The sequence below is a fragment of the Thermobia domestica genome, chromosome 17 (genome assembly GCF_964235325.1).
Source record: "Thermobia domestica chromosome 17, izTheDome1.hap1.1, whole genome shotgun sequence".
In the NCBI taxonomy this organism is placed as follows: domain Eukaryota; kingdom Metazoa; phylum Arthropoda; class Insecta; order Zygentoma; family Lepismatidae; genus Thermobia; species Thermobia domestica.
This window is the reverse complement of record NC_137470.1, coordinates 76201251-76225680: the sequence shown is the minus strand read 5'-3', so window position 1 is coordinate 76225680 and position 24430 is coordinate 76201251. Positions and strand designations below refer to the sequence as shown.

At 37.3% G+C, this 24430-nt stretch overlaps 1 protein-coding gene across 2 annotated transcripts in view; it reads left to right on the top strand.

The window, feature by feature from the left end:
- Window positions 1–24430, top strand: part of LOC145673764 (uncharacterized) — a 330178-nt gene that overhangs the window by 156292 nt on the left and 149456 nt on the right. For both annotated transcript variants that reach the window (XM_081743515.1, XM_081743514.1), the window contains exons 4-5: window positions 8012–8209; window positions 11690–11761. In XM_081743515.1, the coding sequence (XP_081599641.1) occupies window positions 8012–8209; window positions 11690–11761 (270 nt within the window). The remainder of the gene's footprint in view (window positions 1–8011; window positions 8210–11689; window positions 11762–24430) is intronic.

Sequence of the window (24430 nt, the reverse complement as noted above, 5' to 3'; positions counted from 1 at the left end):
ATATCAATTAATACTTCGACACAGTGGATACTTTCAAATATCTTGGATCAATATTACCAGACCAAAATCATACCCACAAAGAAATTAAATGTCGACTGAAATCAGGAAATTCTTGTTATTATTCAGTTCAAAATATTTTGTCGTCGCAAATTCTGTCAAGGAATTTAAAGCTTAAAATATATAAAATGATAATCATGCCTGTTATGCTTTATGGTTGTGAAACATGGTCGCTTACGCTGAGAGAAGAACGTAGACTGAAATTATTTGAGAATAAAATTCTGAGACGAATATTTGGACCCAAGAGGAACGGGAATGGGGAGTGGCGGAAACTTCATAAGGAGGAACTACATAATTTATACGGTTTACCGAACATCGTTAGAGTCATCAAGTCTAGGAGGCTCAGGTGGGCAGGTCATGTAGCCAGAGTGGAAGAAAGTAGGAACGCTTTCAAACTTTTAACTGGAAATCCAATCGGGAAACGTCCATTAGAAAAACCTAGGTCCATATGGGAGGACAATATTAAGATGGATCTAGCAGAAATAGGAATACAGAGTAGAAACTGGATTGAATTGGATAACGATAGAAGTGAATGGAGAGCTTTTGTGGCCATAGAGAAAGAGAGAGAGAATACATTTAAGTTAAGCACAACTGCACAACGAACATGAGTGAGTGGTTACCTTTCGCGCTTCTATCATGAAGTCCGGGATTCAACCCCGCATTCGACCATTTTGACAAAAGTTTTTCTTAATTCCATCTGTGAATGTAGAGACAGTGCGTGTACTGTGAGTTCTGGCCGACTTCATTTCTAATCGTTTTTAAATCTTTGTTATTACTCTACCAGCAGTGATGGATTTGTGAAGAGGGATGTCTTTTGGATTGAAGCATCTACCCCGAAATTAAGGAATTTCTAAAACAAACTAAATATTAGCTTTGCCTTTACTCATAAACTTCAAGCTGTTCTCAAATAAAAAATTAGGAATTTTTTAAAAAAACTAAGCATTAATGAGAAAAGCCCCTCCCAAAATACTTTTCTAAATCCGCCACTGATTATCAGTATAAAATGGTCTTCAATGTTGTATCTGGAAGATTATAGCTGAATATACAAACGAAACGAAATATTTGTTATGCCTGTACTCATAAACTTAAGCTCCTCTTAAATAAGAGGAATTTTTAGCAAAAACAAACATTATTCAGAAAAACCCCTCGTACATGTTTCAGAATCGTGCGGTACTCATTTTTTTATAGTAAGTTTGGCTAAGGGCATATCATTTGAAATATTCACCAACTACCTCTGTAAAAACTGTTGCAGAAGTACCACAGGATTCTGAAACATGGATATTTGGATAGAGCATATACTAGTTCTTAAGTGAAGTCTTAACCCGACTACGGTAGGTTTCATAGTATTGAAGCTATCGCCTTTTAAAGTTCATTTTTTTCATGTTCTCGGCAGCCTATAACTCCGAAAGGAAGCATTTGTGCACCCAGGTTGGTCTATACCTTTTGTCTTATCATGGTGTCAGGAATCACCACCAAACGTCGTCGGTGTTGTTTTGAAACACCCTATATATATATATATATATATATATATATATATATATATATATATATATATAGAGACTATATACTATGTGATCAAAAGTATCTGGACACCCCCAAAAACATACGTTTTTCATATTAGGTGAATTGTGATGCCACCTACTGCCAGGTACTCATTATCAGCGACCTCAATAGTCTTTGGGCATCGTGAGAAAGCAGAATTGGGCGCTCCGCGGAACTCACGGACTTCGAACGTGGTCAGGTTATTGGGTGTCACTTGTGTCAGAAGTCTGTACGCGAGATTTCCACACTCTCAAACATCCCTAGGTCCACTGTGTCTGATGTGATAGTGAAGTGGAAACGTGAAGGGACACATACAGCACAAAAGCGTACAGGCTGACCTCGTCTGTTGACTGACAGAGACCGCCGACAGTTGAAGAGGGTCATAAAGTGTAATAGGCATGCATCTCTCCAGACCATCACACAGGAATTCAAACTGCATCAGGGTCCACTCCAAGTACTATGACAGTTAGGCGTGAGGTGAGAAACCTTGGATTTCATGATCGAGCGGCTGCTCATAAGCCACACATCACGCAGATAAATGCCAAACGACGCCTCGCTTGGTGTAAGGAGCGTAAACATTGGACGATTGAACAGTGGGAAAACGTTGTGTGGAGTGACGAATCACGATACACAATGTGGCGATACGATGGCAGGGTGTGGGTAAGACGAATGCCCGGTGAACGTCATCTGTCAGCGTGTGTAGATGGTAAATTCGGAGGTGGTGGTGTTATGGTGTGATCGTGTTTTTCTTGGAGAGGGTTTGCACCCCTTGTTGTTTTGCGTGGCACTCTCTCAGCGTAGGCCTACATTGATGTTTTAAGCACCTTCTTGCTTCCCACTGTTGAAGAGCAATTCGGGGATGGCGATTGCATCTTTCAACACGATCGAGCACCTGTTCATACTACACGGCTTGTGGTGGAGTGGTTACACGACCATAACATCCCTGTAAGGGACTGACCTGCACAGGGTCCTGACTTGAATCCTATAGAACATCTTTGGGATATTTTAGAACGCCGACTTCGTGCCAGGCCTCACCGACCTACGTCGATACCTCTCCTCAGTTCAGCACCCCGTGAAGAATGGGCTGCCATTCCCCAAGAAACCTTCCAGCACCTGATTGAAAGTATGCCTGCGAGAGAGGAAGCTGTCGTTAACTCTAAGGGTGTGCCAACACCATATTCAATTCCAGCAGTGCCGATGGAGGGCACCACGAACTTGTAAGTCATTCCCAGCCAGGTGTCCGGATACTTTTGATCACATAATATATATATCCCACTCTCACAGGATCACATCAAAAGACGTATGCACGTAATCCTTCATGTCAAATTGATCAATTATTTTAGCACATGGTATATCTTCATTAACTATATAGTAAACATATGTAAAAAAAATTAACAGATTAGATATTAGGATAGCATTAACAGGAAAAGGACACAACACAAATAATCTACTTAGCCTACATTTCATTCACTGGTGTTCGTTGAACAGAAATTCTAGCCGACGAGAACACTCCTTACGGAATCTTGTAATTGTTTGCTCTATGAACACATTCTTGTTTACAAGTACATGTTTTCGGTGGACACAATATACACAGTCTACTGAGTCTTTCCTCCTCCATTCTTGAGTGTAACAAAATTTTTACTCTCATTAAAGTACGAAGTGAACGTTTTACTGCGCAAGTAGTCACTGGAAGCGAAAGATATATTTCTGTTACATTCCCAACAGTGACAGCCGAGGCTTCGGTAGCTGTGTATAGTTGGTGAAAGCAAATGAAATGAAATATTTCAATTTTACGTCCCACGGATATGTCGGCCAGGTTAAAGGAGATGGTGATGATGAGAAATGAATGAAATGGTGGAATTAAGAAAGTGGGAGAAAACGGGAGAACCCTGATAAAACCCACGCACACGGTGTTTGTCCAAAATAAAGTTCACTTGACGCGAGCTGGGATCGAACCGAGGACCCCATGTACCAGATGTGAAAGTTGGGTAAAGCAGTTGGTGACATCTCAGCTATGATTTTCAAACATGTCCAAATAACTTCAATGTGTTTTTGTACCTTGGAAAGATCTATTGCCTCTCCCTGTAGAGCATTTGCAGTTGGCTCTAAAATAGCACTGTATTTGGCTATGATGTGCATTGATATTATAAATGTACCAGATAACGCTGAAGAATGTAAGTATGTAATGAGTACTTTGTTGCGCGCTTCTGTTTCCACCAGGAGACAGCTGTTTTAGGAAATTCACTATTTCTGAGATTTTTCCAGAAATATTCTGATTCTTTTGTTCCTTGCAGACCACCATGTTTCACAGAAGAGATGCATATTAGGAACAAGATTTTTTCTGGCAGACCTTTCACAAAAAAAAAAAAAAAAAAAAAAAGATTATATTTTGTATAGTTCCAACTGAATTTCGAATGCGTTTAACTTCATTAGTGTCATTAATAACCAAATTTAGTTTATGGCTAGTACAGTGAAGAAATAACGTCTTAGGATATTGTTTTTTCTATTATTCTGTTCTCACCAGCTTCCGCTCCTACCATTGTGGCGCATCCGTCATAACCCTGTCCACATAATTTCGACATATCAAGGTCACATTTTGACAAGAAGGATAAAACTTCAATTACGATTGCACTAGCATTAAGTTCCTGTAGAGCCACAAACCAAGAAATTCTTCTATTTTGGGTTGATTTAGAGTTGAATCTAAATATCTAATTCCTATTGACAATTTCTCTACACCAGAAATGTCCACACTTTCATCAGCAATTACTCAGAATGATGTTCTATATTTGCTTCCTTAACTAAAACATTTTAAAATTTCTTTTCACAAACTGAAATCGATTCATTTTGAATCCATTGTGAAGTATATTTCGCATTGTCGATCGTCCTTCAGTGTGGTCTTTGAACACAGTGGGCCGTATGTAGAGTCGTTCTGACGAGTGATTAGTGCCATACTAAAGAGTTCGACTAACATATGTTTCCTGCAGTAGTCAGGCCTTTAGTATAACGCTAATCATACGTCAAGACGACTCTGCATAAGGCGGAGTGTCTCCAACCTTTGACACGAAAGTCTAACAGATCAGGGAACACACTTAAATTTGACTTATCACCTCGAAGAGATATACCATGTCTTGTGCAGAAAAATATGGAAGATAATATTGGAAATAGCTTTCTTGCTGTTACTTTCAACTTACTTGATTCCGGAATTCGGACAACGCTATTCTCATCTTTTTGCTTCTTACACGGGATGTATTTGAACCTGAACCCACAAATGGGGGAGGATGATGTATATATTTCCTGAAAGCTTGGGTCAAGGTAAGATCAAAACCGGTTACCAAAATTGGGGAGGTCTCAAGCATTTCGCTTGAGGGCAGCACGTTACTAATTTTTATTAACACCTTTAAGCGTGTCTTAAAGTCCGTTGCAACCCCGAAAAATCTGAAACCGTGAGACAGATATGAAAACAGAAAAACATGTATTTCATCATTTCTAAAGTATAACGTATCAAAGTAAAATAAATTGTCTCAGAGTCCCCCGCAGGGTCCCAGACGGGGTCCAACTCAAAATTTTTGAATGGAATGGGGGATCAACTTGCACATCGTATGAAAGTCGGTGTTAAATAAAAGAAGATAAATCAAGTCAAGACTCTCTACGATAAGCCTGTGCAAAATAGCGGTTGGTCAATATATCAACACAATCTTCATTGCAAAGTCTATGGCCACTCGTATGTATCTGGAACGGTGGAATTGATGTAGAAACAAAAACACGGATATGTCATTATTTCAAAAGTATAATGATTCAAAGTAAAAAAAAAAAAAGTTCCAGGGTCCCTCGCAGGGCCTCAGACGGGGTCAAACTCAAAATGTGGAAATAGGAAGGGGTTCAAATTGAGTATCGTATAAAAGCTAATGCTAAGTGAAAGAAGAGGAAACAAGTCTCGACTCTTGATGAAAAAGTCTATTGCCACTCCTAGTAACCTGAAACGGTGAGACAGTTAAAAAAAAAAACTAGAATGTATCAAAGGAAAAATAAATATCCCAGTTTCAACTGCAGGATCCCAGGCAGGGTCCAACTCAAAAGGTTCAAGTGCTAAGGGGGGGGGAATAAACACATCATGTGAAAGCTCGTGTTAAATGATACAGAATTGGACATTGGACAAGTCTCGACTGTCGATAAGCATTGCAAAATGGCACGAGTCATTTCCTTTGATATATTCTAGTTTTTTGGTTTTGTTTTGTTTTGTTTTTGCACCTGTTTCACCGCTTCAGATTAATAGGAGTGATAATAGACTTTTTCATCAAGAGTCCAGACTTGTTTTCTCTTCTTTCACTTAACATAAGCTTTCATACGATACTCAAGTTGAACCACTTTTCATTTCAACATTTTGAGTTGGACCCCGTCTGGGACCCTGCGAGGGACTCTGGAACATTTTTTTTACTTCGGATCATTATACTTTTGAAATAATGACATATTCGTGTTTTTGTTTCTACACCTACTCCACCGTTTCAGATTCATAAAAGTGGCCATAGACTTTGCAATAAAGATTGTGTTGATATTTTGACCCACCGCTATTTTGCACAGGCTTATCGTAGAGAGTCTCGACTTGATTTATCTTCTTTTATTTATCACCAACTTGCATACGATGTGCAAGTTGATCCCCCTTTCCATTTAAAAATTTTGATTTGGACAATTTATTTTACTTTGATACGTTGTACTTTTGAAATGATGAGATACATGCTTTTCTGTTTTCACATCTGTCTCACGGTTTCAGATTTTTCGGGGTTGCAACGGACTTTAAGACACGCTTAAAGGTGTTAATAAAAATGAGTAACGTGCGGCCCTCAAGCGAAATGCGGTTTTCCCTTCAGTTTTTCAACTGAAGAGTGGTTTTATGGGGAACTGAAAAATCTTCCCCATGTTATTTATATGGGACATCTTCTACACCCTAAAATGTTTAGGGACTTCCGGCAGGACTAGGATGATGAAATTTCGTAAGAGTGTAGCCTTCCGCGACTAACGTACAGGAAAATTGCCAAAAGTGAATATTTTTAGTTTTTAAGGGGTCTAAAGGGGGGATGAAGAAATCCCCATGTTATTTAAATGGGCGTTTTCTTAGGATACAAGGTCTTATCTTTTAGATAGTTGGAATAGGAAAAAAAAACTTGAAATTTATTTGGTAGAATTGTGGATTTAAGAGGTGCGAGGCCGTAGGTCGAGTAAACGTGAGGATCAGGGGGCGGAGACCCCAGCTGTGCCAAATTCAGAAAATGTAATTAAAGAGCAAGTGCTCAAAATTCACTCTTGATGCAAAGTCTGATACCTAAGAGATTCGAGGCCGTAGGCCGAGCAAACGTGGGGGCCTGGTGGCGCAGCCCCCAGTTAGCCAAAGGCTAGTCTATATATTAAAATGCTAGGTTTATATGTTTGTGATCAAGAAAAGTTTGTATGTTTGTCTTCAATCCTTTCGACAGTGACATCTCGAAAACGTGCCGTTTTCGCTGGTCGATTCGAAATTTTGTGTAGATTGTTCAGTTCTGATTGAATATTTTTTAAATGCGCATTATTTCTTTATTACATTTTTAGGGGTACACTGGAAATATTGAAATTTTAAAAAGTAAAGCATCATATCCTACGAGTTATACATTCCAACACCACGTATTCCTATATGGGATTAGTATATCTCTCCGGCGTTTTCTTCATGACAAATGATAATGAAACGCAAAGGATAACCATTTCTCCAGTCCAAGGTGAATCTTTATTGGAGTGTTTTGCCCAATGAACACCATATATCACTGACATTATAATTAATTGTGTGTGTAATGTATTTGCTTATTACATATTGCATACAAGAAGAAAGAAAACACTGATCATACATGAATTAGAAACTCCAACCGGAAGCAGGCTCAATTCTTGCAAACGGTGTGAAATATTAAAGAAATAATCGAAAAATCTCCCCTTTATGGTACCCTTTGCCGATCTTTATCAAGACATATTTCACTTGTGTCTGTAAAGGGGCATGTTCATGTGTTGTAAGGAATGACAAGGAGAGTCATGCTCATATGTGAATGATGCGCTGTGTAGAGAGCGTATGTTCATATAGTTTTAATTAAAATATTAAATTGCTAATAACGATTGCTAATAACGAAACTGATACCTTCTCACGTTGAGTCGTCCTTTCAGTACAATTACTGCTAAAATTAATTATGTTTCCGATGCCTATGATTTATGATGCTTAGTACAGAGTTCATAGAAGTACTTACCTCCCTCTCAAGGACACGTTAAGACTAAATTCATTTTCCAAAGTTCTCCCTTTATCCAGCGTCTTTTCCATATAAAAGTACTGCGACTGTTTTACAGTATACTTAATATTTATTTATTTACATGTAATATATGTGTCTACTTATTGTACTTTCAGTTTCAACCTGGCTCGCCATTTAAGTTTAGTGCGCATCCTATGTTTGGAATCTTAAAGCCAGATGCTTCTGTAGAAGTAATAATTACTCTGAACCCTGGACATGAATGCGAAATCAAACGTCATGATTTCTTTAGCGTTATCTGTTTTGGCTTGCCTTACAAGAAAGTTACATGGAAGATGGCATCAAAGGCTTGGAAGGTAAATACAATTAAATTACGTTTTGTTTAGGAGTATTTTATTCTTTTGTATGTATCTCACCCAGTGTTAATATTGTAGACTGTAACGTAGTTCCACCAACTATAGTAGCCTGTAAAAGAATATACCCAATTTGTAAATGTTCTTTGTTTAACTATCGTAAGACGGGGTTCCCAATCCCTATGGAAATTGGATTTCGGTGGAATTGCTGGAAACCGTGATATGTTGTAGAAATTGTGTTCCTGAGAAAAAGCCTCAATGGACACAACCACCAATCACTGACGGTATTGCCACTACTGGGCCACATTTTATAAAACAACCAAAGATAACGATATTCTGGATTTCGGGATTTCGGACTGAAACAGTGATATGTTGTAGATATTGTGATCCTGAGAAGAAGTCTCATTGGGTACAACCACAAATCACTAACCGTTTGGTCACTAGGGCCACCTTCTTTCAAACAGTCGAGTATAACGATGTTCTGAATGTCAGAGAAAATGAATGAAACTGTGATATGTCGTAAGAGAAAGTCTTAATGGACACAACCTATTGACCAGTTGGCCACTACAGGTCCAGATTTTTAAAAACAGCCGAAGTTAACGATATTCTGTATTTCGATGAAAATGAATGAAACTGTGATATTGTTGATGTTGTGATCCTGAGAAAAAGTGTTAATTTTGTGGTTACCGAGCACCGGTAGGTCAGTTGGTAGAGAATTTGTTCGAATTTGGGAGGTTCGAGTCGGGCCGTTCATTCTTTCTAGGGTTTTCCAGGGCTTTGCATTGTCCCGCAAGATGAAGAGCGGAATGTTATCTATGCTTAAATAGTGTTGGCTGCTACTCTCCCCAACCCTTTTCCGGATTGTGGGATAAGATCTAAACCTTTTCAGGGTTTCATGCATTTCCACCAGAATCTCATAATATCGTTACAGGGTCGGATTCAGGATTTTCTGAGAATGGGTGCGCCAATAACAGCCAGTACATTTGAATTGAATTGGAATTTTTTAAATGCCTTTAGGCATCTGTGGTATGAATGAGAAAATGGTCTGGAAATGCTAAGTGTCTGTTCTCGGTTCAACTTTTAGAAAATTGACTTAAACTATCGATTTTTCAAAACTTCCCTTTGTTTTAAGACCAAACGGAAACATGACAGCAGATATTTTCGGAAAATGTTGCGATTTTCACTGTTAGCTTTTCACTTTAGGTAGTGTATATTTACAACGAAGGGGGTACACGTGCACCTTTGCACCCCCTAAATCCGACCCTGTATCGTTATCTTCTGCTGTTTTCAAAAATGTGGCCTCGTAGTGACCAAATGCTCAGTGATTAGTTTTTATGGTAATTGAGACCTTTTCTCAGGATCACAATATCTACAACATATCACGGTTTCAAGCAATTCCACCGAAATCCAGAATACCGTTACCTTGCGCTGTTTTAAAAAAAGTGGCCCTCTAGTGGCCAAACGGTCAGTAATTGGTGGTTGTGTCCGTTAAGACGTTTTCAGAGGATCACAATATCTACAACATTTCACGGTTTCAGTCATTTTCACCGAAATTCAGAATATCGTTATCTTCGCTGTTTTCAAAACAGTGACCCTGTAGTGGCCAAACGGTCTCTGATTGGTGGTTCTATCCATTAAGACTTTTTCTCAGGATCACAAAATCTACAACATATCAAGGTTTCAGAGATTTACACAGAAATCCAGAATACCGTTATCTTCGGCTGTTTTCAAAAAAAGGGGCCCTGTAGTGGCTAAACGGTCAGTAATTGGTGGCTATGTCCATTAAGATGTTTTCTGAGGATTACGATATCTACAACATATCACGGTTTCAAGCAACTCCACCGAAATCCAACTTCCATAAGGATTGTGCAGGGTCCTTTAATACATAATTGCACTGTTTGAGTGTGACGAGGATAATTTATAAATTCAAACAAAAAGTTTTATTTTTCATAAATGGTCAAATATTTTCTGTTGTCAAGCTTGTTGGAGAAGATGACAGCTTACATTTCGCCCAATCAATCAGCTCAATACAGTCGTTGGCATCAATGTGTTAAGGGAGCCATAAAAATTTTAACATATTTCCTCTTCGTTTGTTGATTCCTAACTTTCAGTATTTTCCTGTAATCCAACTTTCGTATGTGTTGTCTCTCAGTCACTATCAAAGCGAACAACATGTTCTCAAAACGACAGAGCATGCTGTTTCTTACTGGACTGACGGGTCTACTTATTCCCGATAGTTGGCATGTGCACCAGGTCTCATAAATGTTTGTTTTTTCTAACAAATCCTACGAACAAACTCCAGATACTAGCCACTTGTATTGTGAAGATGTATGGTGCTGCCTGGTTCAATATTAATCTTTCAAGCTGGGGTCAGGAGTACACACTGGTTAAATGAAGAGTATTAAACAGTTCAAATTGTTCTGCCAACTATGGAGTTTTACTGGCAATATGTCAGGAAAATTAAGGTTTATATACCAGTTTGAGGGATTAAAGGGTACCACTCAGTGAAATACGGTAGAAAACTCGAAGGGGAGTGTGGAAGAACATTGAAGACTAATACAAAACTGAGAAGCATGTTAATTCGACATATTAGAAGGCTAGGGCAAAGGGCCCCCTTGAAGTGTCACCCCCGCGCCTTAGTAGGTACGCCCCTATTCGGGCGTGGAATCAGTGCTGGTTTCAGAGCGTGTCTCAGGGAAAAATTCTGGAGATGGGAAAATTCTCTCCTTTACATGTCTTCGATCTTGTGAAATGTGGGTTACAAGTAGTTTTCTAGTACCACTCTTATCCCCGTTTATTGAGAGTCCACGTTGGAAAATCTTCTGAAATCGTCACTGTGTGGAAGTCATCAAGCTCTCGAATCTGGTTAAAATTGACGATTAATAACTGAGACATATGCAACTTGTAACTGCAACAGAAAATATATTTAAACCACATCAACTCAACAATCAATCAAATTCGGTGGTCTTTCAAATGGAAAGGATATTAATTAGCCATCATACGGAATAAATAAAATCAAAACTTCTCCTGCTATAGATTGAAGTTTCTTTGTCATAGTACATGATGCATATTAATTGTAATTGGAGCCAATGAAATACCAAGTAACTCAAAGCACCAGTGGTTTGCTAAGTAATTACCTCTGTACTCCTATCGCAAGATGTCATAATGGAATTTAAAATGGCTCTGTAAAAGTGACAACCGACATGAAGTATTTTTTGAGCAAACTGATCAAACGTATATACTGATTGAATTGCTGTGTCTCTGTGTTAAATTCGTACTTTGTGATATTCAGTTGTAATTACTTCGGAAGAATAACATGAACACTTACTTGTATTTGAGAATGAAATATGTAATTTAATTTTATTTATTTATTTTTTGTTTTAAGCACATTATATTCATATGTGTAATTTTAAGGATTTTAATTGTCAATATTTCTTTGAGAAATATAATTCTGCATAATGTCCTTTTTCTTTCCAAATATAGAACATTAAGGATTCAGAGTTGGAAAAACATATACTAAAGGGAATGCTATGCCTTCCCGAAATACCCAAAAAGGTAAGTTGCTGTCGTCCGTAAACTTGATTTGGGTAATTATATAGTATTCACTTATCCTGTGATGATTTTAAGGGATAGTCCTAAATAGATGTTTTCCCTGAATTAACATTTTTGTCCTGATAGTTTTCAACTTTCTTTAGTTTCATACTACTGATTTACAAATAGGATACACTTTTCTCCGACTTCCATCTAATGTATAGAGGGCGTTACAAAAATTTGTCACTATATGTGAGAATAGATTCCTCAGAAAGGAAAAAATTCATGTGATCTTGTGTTCAGAAGTGCATAGTTTCGTAGTTATATGGTGCCGAAAACGTGAAAAAATGAACTTTAAACGTCATAGTTCCACTACTATAGGACCGATCGTAGATGGGTCAACACATCACTGAGGAACTAGCATGTGAACTATCCACATATCCATCTTTCAGAACCTTCGATACTTGCACAATCATTTTTAGAGAGGCTGTTTCGGATTACTTGATCGCTGTCCAACTACCTCTCTAAAATTTGGTTTGCAAGTACTGGGGCATGGATATTTGGATAATTCACATACCAGTTCCACACTGATGTCTTGACCCGACTACGATAGGTCCCATAGTAGCGGAGCTATGAACTTTTAAAGTTCACTTGTTTCACGTTTTCGGCACCCTGTAACTCCGAAACTATCCACTTTTGAGTACAGGTCCATATGAACTTTTTTTTATTTTGATGTGAGGAAGATTTTATGATTTATTTTATGTGTAGGAGAAATTATGTTCAGAGCAAATAACAGAGGATATGCGAACGGTCTACGGAGTGTGTGTAACTGCTCCGCGATCCTACTTAAGATACACAATCCACCCTCAACGATTTATTTCGTAAGTCTGATGGAGGATACCTAACAAAAATCAATGTGTCTCCTTCACCAGTCACAGCCTCTCAGCATATCGGTACCCGTTCGACATGTCATAGCCAATGCAGGTCCACAGTAAATTCTAAATGGGAAAACTGTGTGTCTATCCATTCAAAAGAAATTTGCTGTGGCTCAAAAACTCCAGAGGAAACACAAAATTCAAAAAAGAAGAAGCTTTGGTTTTCTGCTGTAGTAAGTTCAAACCAGCACAGTGACTTCTTATGTAAAAAACAAGATGAAGCAAAATCGAAGTCTAAGAATTGAAACAGTTCACGTGAGGCAAAAGCAACTTGTGAAATTGATATGAAAATAAATATCGAAGGACGTGAGTGTCAAAAGAGTAATGTAAGATCTCAGCACGTCCACGCCAGAAATATGTCGAGATGGGTGAGAAACTTTGTGAGGATTTTGGATTTTTCTATCTTCATAAAATGGCTGAATCCGATTCTGACAACGAAAGAAACTTTTTGTGTGAGATAAAATAACCTAAATGAAAACTAAAATTATCTCTGTTCAGATGATGTAGAATAAGGTTACTTCCTATCGTATGTTTGGCATAAAGGGTTTTCCAAACAGTGAAATAAAACTAGGTTCTACAGGAAATTGTACAGTTTTTCGGTGATAACTTCAAATAATCGAAAAGTAGAAACGCAGTGCACTAGACATTACTATTTTGCATGTGATACCGTTATCATGACTTACCTATCTGCTATTGCTGTACAGATATATATACACCCGCGAATAAATGCTAAACCTATAAGGAGCTCTAAAGCGATTCCAGAGATACGACAACGATATCACATACAAAATAATATTCTATACCGCCCCACGTTTCCACTTCTCGAATTCTTTTGTTTGTTTCAAATATATTACAGAAAAACTGTAAAATTAGTGGTAGTTTAATTTTGTTGTACAGAAGACCCTTAAAATATGATTTTCTGCCAGATTGGACCTTTATGTATGAATGTAAAGTTACATATGCATAGCTTCACTATAGGTTTACATATTTTTTTCTTTTATAAATGTAACACTTCACTTAAAATGTAATCATATTGTAGTTTCCTTTTATATGTTTATGCAATTCTTTATTTTCATTGAATATTGTAGCTAATTAAATATTACTTAGTTACAATATTACTTTGATTACACTAGAGTATTGATCATTTCAATGTAAATTTAATTTTACCAAGAAAATGTAATAGGAGTAAACACAGTAATCTATAATAAGTGTCACCTAAAATGTGTGACCACTACTGAATATAAAAGTGACCACAACTAGAAAAAGTGACCACTACTAGCAAAACTGCTCTTATCAATGACAAATTGGCATATTTTCTTACTGCCTCCCTTAATGAATGAAAGCTGGGCTTGCATTGAAAGAGAACTAAATTTTCCTTTAGCTGAATAAAAACCACCACTGTAACATTAAAACACAAGAGACAAAAAATATCAAAATCAAAATTTGACAAAGGCCCAGTCACCCTATATATTTGTCTCCCCTTCTCCTCCCCAAGTTGCGGGGCTGAATTTGGATTTAAAAGGCATCAGAAGTGTCACTATTCATCTCAGAGACCCCGAAATCTGTGAATTCGGCACAGGCAAATATCGGTCATTTTCAATAAATTTATATATCTCCTCCTCCCCAAGTTGTGAGGCACGGTATCGGAAGTGTCACTGTTCATCTCAATGACCTCGGAAACCATGGATTCAACATTGATAATGATCACTTTCGATAATTTTTATATATCTCCTCCCTCCACCTCCCCCAAGTTGCGGTGCTGAATTTGCATTTAAACGGAATCACAAGTATGGGGATCTAACCCCCTTACCATATAGACCTAGGAATGATCATGGAGCTAGAAAGATGAAACAAACGCCACTTGCAAGCTTTAACACAACTGAACACAAACAAAAGTGAGCCTAATTGCTGCATCATGCATGGTTTTTGAGATCTAGCATGAAACATATCCAAACATTTATTTTTTTCCGGGCTACGACCATCGTCACGCACGTGCTTTCTTCGCGTTTTTACCATGTCCTCACTATTTTCCCCGTGTAATATCAGTCATGAATTCTTTGCAATAGTTTATTCACATACAGAATTACTTTGTGGCATAAGCAGCAATTTTTAGCACTTTGCCCTCGTGGGATATTACGCCCCAAAAATGGCATCAAAATCACAAACTTCAACTTTCGGACCCCCATAAATCTACGGTGCCAGTAATATCATAGCTGTGGGTATTTCTGCAGACTCTTTACATGCAGTAGTATTCAGCACAAAACTTATGAATCCCCTACTTTATGCCATTCCAAAATACAGCCTCTTTAAAATTGTAATTTTCTGTATTTTTCTTGTGATTTCATGTATTGGTTTGCAACCTTGCATATTTAATTAGACGCAAAAGTTTATATTCTCTATGTACCTTAGTATCTTTTGTAAACATTCGTTTTTGTTTGGTGTTGTTCTGATTCGTACGTCCTGAGCAATTGTAATTTTCGTAAACGCTTGCAAATGCAAAAATTGGCACTCCACCGACAACAAAGATGGCCGCTATTCAGGAATACTTGTACCTAGTTATATCATAAATACTGTGTCAAAGTTTGGAGTGGCGCTGTAGGCATCCGGAGTGGCACAGTGCTGCTATCTGTGTATAAAGCGGAAAATGCATGTAGTGTGTGTTTGACTGTTCATGACATACGTTGATATTGTACTGAGTTCTGATGTACCAGAACATTGCTAACACCTATAGTGAAACCACTGTCTGCTATCATGTTTCCTGGAGAAAGGCGGACCTTCCAGCAGGATTCCGTTCCAGACCACAAAGCAGAAACAACCGAGGAGTGGCTGGCACGGAACATCCCCGACTTAATTTCTACCGCTGATTGGCCTTCTAGCATCCCGGACCTTAACCTGTTGGACAACAAACTTTGGACAGTCCTTCAGGCAAAGGTCTGCTATAAACGACATCCATCTGTCGACAGTCTGAAACAATCCTTGACCCGAGCAGTGAACAATTTTCCCATGGAAGTGGTGCGAATGCCATTGACCAGTGGTTGGACAGACTTCGTGCCTTCATCAAGGCCAAGGGGGGGGGGGATTTCGAAAAATTGTTCGTGCATCAAGTGTACAACATATCAATGTAAAACGTAACCAAAATAAATTGCCTTGGTGTTAATACTCTCTGTGTTATTCACATTTAAAATTGTGACAGTATTTATGATATAACTAGGTACATACGACAACGTGAATGATGTTATTGGGCTTCTCATACACAAGAGTCATCACACTCAAATTTTTATAATTTTCGGAGATGGTCAAGCAACCACCTCTGGACCACTTCGTATGGATTTACCCATAGGTATAACTGGAAAATGAGCTCGGTCTGTCGAGCTAATCCGTTACATCTCTTCGGAAGGGATTATTATAAAAAAAATGTTTTAAACGGAACCTGTCCAGTTGTGGAGATACGGATCAGATTAAAGAGATATGGTGCAGGATTATTGTGGAGGTCTAGAAGGTCTAGCGCCACGCGTAAAGCCACTCCAACTCTTTATCTTTCCTATAGAAATTTGATCTAATCTTTGCGTCTTCTCAGTTCCCATCATACTTTAGGTACCTCGCCTACATTTCTACAAATCTTTTGTGTGATATTCTTTTGTTATTTTATCTGGAATTTCTGAAATTCTGCAGATTTTTGCAGTGAGTATCAAATAGTGTACGTGTGTCACGAGCTCTGATTTTATTTTGCTTCGAGCTTGCTCTCTAGCTGTCTTATCTCAATAAAATTTACGCTCATTCAAATTCATTTCTAATTATTGATCTTGAGCTCGGTTTAGTTCAACATTTGATGTTTCCTCTTTTAGCATATATATATATATATATATATATATATATATATATATATATATATATATATATATATATCGGGTACTCCTGCCACTGAGATAAGAAAAAAAGTTCTCTTTCACTTTCTGCTATCGGACATAGTTTCAGATCTACAAGGTGCCGAAAGCGTGGGAAAATGACTTTCGGACGCCAATAGTTCGGAAACTATCCAACATAAAGAGGGCGGGTAAAAAATTCACTGAAGAAGTCACACCTGCTCTATTGAATTTTGCACGTTTCACAATCCTACCATGCACGCGCAAGGGATTCCCCAAAGGAACGTAGGGAGTCCCGGATAATCTGCCAAATGAAACTTGGTCTAAATGGATATGAATTGATAGGCTTTCTACCAAGTAACAATAATTCGTTTGTCTTAAGTCGATATCTGGAACAAATACAAAATGGTGGGCACCTCCATGCCCGTTGTGTGTGGTTGCATAATTGCCAGGTACGGATGCTGGCCAACAGTGACGTTCTGAGTATTAATTGTAGCGAATTTGTACTCAAATGCTCTAGAAAGACATCTGGAGTATCGTTAGAGCATAACAGATGAAGCAGGGTGATTCACATGTGTGGAAACACTTAACGAAAGATGCCCAGAAATGCACTCATACTCAGTAAACGTGAATTCAAAGCTCGGAAATGTAAGGATTAGCGTCAAGAACATGAAAGCTATTGCCAATTCACCAATAATATTCCTTCAAACCGATGCAGTATGATGTGCACGGTTGCATACCAATAAGGATGCAACAACTGAGACCAAGTTTAAATTGTGCAATTGGACTCACTAAGAAACTGGGTAAACTAAATGAATGTCACTAGTGAGATTGCATGATCGATATTGAAATGTGGCCAATGTGTGTGTTGATATCAACATGTAGCTAATGGACAAATGTCAACATGTCGCACTATTGCTGGGACACCGTCTCACGTGCGACAACTAGGAAAATAACGTTGTACATTCTGCTATTACATCTGGTGCACCTTTTGGTAGAACGTAACTAGAACACGATTGTATCAATGTCCCTCTTTGTTTGGGACATTGTCCCACAGTCGACACATATGAAAAGAAATCTCTTAATGCATGGTTCAAATTCTGATAGAGCGTGAAAATAACAAACTTGTATCATGTCCCACTTTTTCTGAGACATATGACGTACTGGAAATATAGGAAAATATCTCCAGAAATTCGTATCTTACACACAGTGCACATGCCAAGACAAAGACGAAAATGAATCGATTTGGTACATTTAACACTACAGCTGGAACTCTAGTGGCACATTTAACACTACAGTATACATATGGAAATAAAACTACATGAGAAATAGGAAGAAACATCTTAAAGCTCCGATTGATGACAAGTGTGCAGTAGGAGTAACAAAATGAAACACACAAGTATGTCGGGGGGCTGTACAAGAGGGCTTGCCAAACAAAGTGTGTACCCCTCAAAGAAATGAATACAGAGAAAGTGAGGCTCCTTCGAACCTTAGGGCTATAGCGCTCGCTTTTACTCACGTGGTTGCAGTTTCCAATCCTTCTGTGCGCCCATGGCCTCAGATTCAAGACCCGAGTAGTTATTTTCCTATTTTTCGCACGTGGGACGATGTCCCAGCAGTAGTGGGACATGTTGACATTTGTCCATTAGCTACATGTTGATATCAACACACACGTTGGCCACATTCCAATATCGATCATGCGATCCCACTAGTGACATTCATTTAGTTTACCCAGTTTATTAGTGAGTCCAATTGCACAATTTCAACTTAGCATCAGTTGTTGCATCCTTATTGGTATGCAACCGTGCACATCATACTGCATCGGTTTGAAGGAATATTATTAGTGAATTGGCAATGGCTTTCATGTTCTTGACGCTAATCCTTACATTTCCGACGCTTTGAATTCTCGTTTACTGAGTATGAGTGCATTTCTGGGCATCTTTCGTTAAGTGTTTCCACACATGTGAATCACCCTGCTTCATCTGTTATGCTCTAACGATACTCCAGATATCTTTCTAGAGCATTTGAGTACAAATTCGCTACAATTAATACTCAGAACGTCACTGTTGGCCAGCATCCGTACCTGGCAATTATGCAACCACACACAACGGGCATGGAGGTGCCCACCATTTTGTATTTGTTCCAGATATCGACTTAAGACAAACGAATTATTGTTACTTGGTAGAAAGCCTATCAATTCATATCCATTTAGACCAAGTTTCATTTGGCAGATTATCCGGGACTCCCTACGTTCCTTTGGGGAATCCCTTGCGCGTGCATGGTAGGATTGTGAAACGTGCAAAATTCAATAGAGCAGGTATGACTTCTTCAGTGAATTTTTTACCCGCCCTTTTTATGTTGGATAGTTTCCGAACTATTGGCGTCCGAAAGTAATTTTCCCACGCTTTCGGCACCTTGTAGATCTGAAACTATGTCCGATAGCAGAAAGTTGAAGAGAACTTTTTTTCTTATTTCAGTGGCAGGAGTCACCTTCCAAGAGTTATAACACTTATTTTGCAACACCCGATATATATGTGTGTGTGTGTGTGTGTGTGTGTAACATTATTCTTTGTACATTTCATCAAGACATTGCAAATAACAACCTTTTTAATATAAAATCCCATACAGCACAAGATGTGCTAGGCATGTGCCATTTAGGTGCCCCAGCTACTTTTTAGGTATCCGACACTTGGCACATATGATATTCATGTGCTAAGTATGTACTTCAGCTACCTACAGTTTTAGGTACTTGTTACACCTAATTGATATTTTCAACTATGTACCACAAATATAGCATTTATATACCTGGGTAAGTTTCGCACTCTAACAGTTATTTGTTTTTATGTCGTCACTTGGGACATATATCTGTCATGTTCTAGGTACATCCTTTAGGTACTCCCATGCGCAAAAAATATTGCGCGTATACTGTAACTCACAATTTTTCGCAATTATTCCATTTTCCACATGTTTATTGGTAAAATTCAGTTATTAGTACGTGGAGATAATAGAAAGCAATCCATCTAAGGAGATATTTCCAAAAAATATAATAAAATAATAAAAATATAAGCAAAAAACAAGATTATGTTCGGTTTTGTGTATACTGGCAATAATGTTTTCGAGGGAATTTTTGGAGTAGCACAGCACGATTGCAGAGGGAATAACAAGATTAGTAGGAGAATAGCTGAATCAAGGAACTGGAAATTGGAGCAAAATATTGCATTTATTGGCTTAAATCTAGGGTGTAAATTGTCTGCCAAATATAAATTAGCTTCTGTAAGCAAGATGTTATACGGAAAATATAAACAAAGAGAAAAACTGTTGTCTTAAGTTTGGAAGTGACATGCTCTATAGCCATGACCATTTATTTCTTAAGAAAAAGAAAGGCGACAAAACAAAATCTGTGTGGTCAAGTGGGTAGAGTGACGGACTAGTAATTCTTATACTGTTTTGACACCAGATCGAATCCCATCCGGTCCTGTTCAATTTTTTTTCTTTACAAAACATTGTAGAAAGTGTATAATTTTTATGTTAATAAGAAACGAAATAATATAATAATGAAATAACCTTTTGTTTTTCTGATGACGTATTTATTCAGAATTAGCTTACTATTTATTACTAATAGCGATTGTTTTTAGTTTATGGTATGGTATGCTTAACCGTTCCCTCTCCGTTTTTACACAGCTTCAACTCACTGCGAGTGTCTGTGAGTCAGGAACGGGAAAAAACAAAACAAGAGCAACCTGCAGCTTTACACACAGCGTGAGGAACACAGTCACAGCGATAGCTCGTTGTCATGAAGAAAAAAACTGTTCTAGTGTTTCTGTGTGTGTGTTTCTTTTTAAAGTATTGACTCTCTCTCTCTCTCCTTTTGTTTCATATCCACAAGTCCAACAAATGCAAGTCTGTGTGGAAAAAAAAATCAAGAGTGTTCTTTAAACAAAACTAAATTTTACAGCTCTCTTTGTGAGGAACGCGAATGCTTCCAAAAGATGCCATGAATATTAACTATAATCGTACCGAATTATACAGTAGCGTGAAAAACTGATAATAAAATGATGTAACATGCATAAGCTTGTTTTTTAGAGTAACCACACATTAAACATAACAAATTAAATTTTGGGGATTACAAATTATCACATTACGTGTCGGTGTAGGCCTATTCGTTTTCACATTCGAGCGACGAAAAAAGAAAGTGTGGTGATAGTTATAAAAACCGAATACCAGATTTCAATAAATTCAAGTTACATGGCTCCTACATAGCGAAAAAAATGACTTTTCGATGTCTGTCCATCTATTTGTCTCTCGGTTCGTCACGCTTTTACACGCACTCAAATAGAGGCCATACTGTTCAACGTATCTGCACCGAATTCTAGACATAACGTTTTAGTAACATAATATTTTTCGAATTTTATGTCCTTCGACACCTAAAAGCAAGGGTAATTTACTGAAGGATTAAAATTTAAAATAATTCAATTTTCTCAAATAAAGAAAAGCTGTGACGATTTTATTTACTTTTGATAAATATATATTTTATTAACAAATCTCCACCACATATGAATAATTTTTCTGAGAAAATGTATATGGTGTAATTTACTGTATGGTATGCGTTCTTTTTGCACAATTTTCTCAACCACATTTCATAAATAAACGTATCATTAATTACCTAACAATATGTCAACTCGTTGGAAGGAGTAGCTTAATCTTAGGGTGAGCTTTCCCCCGATGGTTTTCCCATTAACGCCTCAGGCAATTTTGTTCATATTTCGTAAAGAAATATTTCATTAATAAACTAACATAGAGCATAAATAGTTTATTCCGATAACATACAGAAGAAGTGGTTTTCTCAAGGGTTGATTTTTTTTTTTTTTTGGACAATTGTCTCAGTTATTACTGAAATTTGTATTTTTACTGAAATTTGTTCTAATTTCAGTAAAAATATTTTCTGTAATAATCTTACAATATGGTATAACTCGCTTGTTCCGAAAAGAAAAATCCAAAAGAGATAGTTTACTTTGACAGTGAAATTTTTCCCGACGATTTGCTTAAAAATTACTCGATATACTGTCAAAATTACAGATAGAAGAGTTTACCTTTGGGGGTAAGCTTTTCCCGATGACCTTCCTAAAAACAACTCAGGAGATGTTTGTTGTTCATATTTTATAAATACGTATTACATAAATAATCTAGCTATATGGTATAATTCCCTCATCCGGAAAATTTAGAAATGGTATATTACTTTTGACAGTAAGTTTTACCCTGCGATTTTCTCAAGAACGACTCAGGCGATTGTGTTCGTATTTCATAAATAAATGTTTTATGAAAACACTAACAATATAGCATAGCTCGTTTATACTGAAAAGATCCACAAGGAATAATTTATTCTTGGGGGTGACTTTTTGCATAATTTTCTCAGAAATTACTCAGACGCTTTTGCTTATAGTTCACATACAATTATATCCTTTATAATTCTAATATATGGATCAAGTTATTTCTAAAGGAAATATGACCAATGGGTACTTTACTTTTGGGCCTGAAGTTTCTTCTAGCAAAGTTTTCCAAAACATTATTTTATTCGCAATTTCTCAAATAAATGTATCAATAACAGTTGCAGCCTAACATAAGTCAGTGTAAAATATTCGAGCGAGAAAGTACAGTGCGTTTACTCCGTACCCTTTCTTAAATATATTTTTAAATGTTACACCTAATCACAATTTTCCGAACAAAATCGAAACTTCTTTTTAAATGTGCCTTGTTGTGGTCAAATGGTTCAAGTGCATTAGTTCTGGATTAGATTTCCAGTGAGAGCTAGTGTATCTTCATCCAAGAGATGTGACACGTCGGTGCAAAGAAGAAAGTGTTTAAATAAGCCTAACCAAGCTAATCAACAAAAGAAATAATACAATGTTACGAAATTATCTTAGAAACGTTGTTAATATTAGGTAGGTTCGACTGGAATGTCCAAACAATTGTCAATTCCAAAGGTCTTTGTTTTCGTCCGGCGGGAGCTCATGTGGTTCGGATTTCACGTTAATCAGTAGGTCCACGTCTCATATAGCCTCGCTGCTGGAAGGGACGATAAACTCAAAATCATATCACACATCTTTGTTTTCGCCTTTGTTTTAGCTCATAAATGTCTCTGTTCATAAGCTCCTTAGTGGTTAGCGTACGCGCCTTTGGCGTGGAAGACCCGGCTTCGATTCCCGGCGAGAGCTCACGTGGTTCGGAGTCCACGTTAATCAGTAGGCCGACGTCTCATATAGCTTCGTTGCTGAACGAGACGTTAAACTCAAACTCAATGTCTTTATTCATAAATGTCTTTGTGTATGGTTTTTCATATACGTGGCATGGACATTAAATTTTGATTTCTACGCCATATGTATCTAATTACATACACACCTATAGAACGAACACAACAAACTTGGAATATTGTTTGCGTATGGAAAATAATCACGCTTTACTGTACAGGACAGCCGTGTGTATGGAATTCCATACACATGGCAATCAACGTATTAAGAAATGTATAATAATAAGAATTATTATTATTATTATTATTATTATTAATAATAATAATAATAATAATAATAATAATAATAATAATAATAATAATAAACAGAAAACGATACGATCACTTACATAATTTATAAATATAAGTTAACATTTAATAAGCATATAACTGCAATGGAATTAAGTTGTTTTTCTCTCTCCCTGAACGCTACAGCCCTTATTGTTCTAAGGCGTAGAAGAGAACTTGTGGCAACCACGATTTGGGGCGGTGTGTGGTCACAACTTGGTATCCCTTTGTTGTTAGTCCTAGCTTTCTAGACGGATGCAGTTATTACCGGTAGAATATACAAGCAAATAGACTTTTGTATTACTATTAAAGTAAATAATTACACTCATTCCTTCAATGTGATACTTGTGGTTGCTTAACAGTATACAGACAGCTGATCCATGGAAAAATCGTTAATAATAATAATAATAATAATAATAATAATAATAATAATAATAATAATAATAATAATAATAATAAATAACAGGAACTCGACAAATATTCTTGCAAATAATAGGAAAAAGTTTGCGTCACACTGTTCACTTTGCTGGACACACCAGTGTGGCGCGTTATACCGATTGTGGCACACTGGAATATAAGGTATGTTTTTTTTTTTAATTTTTTTTCCAACTATTCCAACTGCTTCAATTGAAATGGATCTATAATAATAAGAGAATGAATTTAGTCTTCTTACCCTTCAATTTAGAAATAAGGTTCGCGGGAATTTCATAAAAGAATAATATACTCAGAATTGTATATAGTAGTTTGTTTTATTCGAAATTACATACTTCCTGCAACTGTTTTTTGATTGAAATGATTTGAAATGAAATTTTTAAGTTTTACGTCCCACGATTATGCCGGATAGGCTAAAGGAGACAGTGATGATAAGAAATGAATGAAAAGGTGGAATGAAAAAAGTGGGATAAAACGGTAGAACCTCGAGAAAACCCACACACACAGTGTTTGTCCAGCACAAGGTTCACTTGGCGCGAGCATAGACTCCATGCACCAAAGGTGAACGCTCTACCACTGAAACACCGTGGTCTCTGAAATTACTTATGGAACTACCGAGAACTATGCTGTAATATTTGAATGTGCATCAAGTTTACAATAATTAGTTTAGTTAAATTCATTATTAACAATTAAATAATTGCATTCATTATTAACAGGTAAATGCTGCTGATGCAAAGACTTAAATCTAGCGATACCGCGAGCGTAAGTATTAAACAGAGGGATTTTAAAGGGCCCCCCTGAGCTGGGGGCCCTGGGCTCCATTGGCTCCGCCCTTAATCCGCTAATGCCTATAGATTATAAATTAAAGGGGACGGGCCGGGTCCGTTCTAAA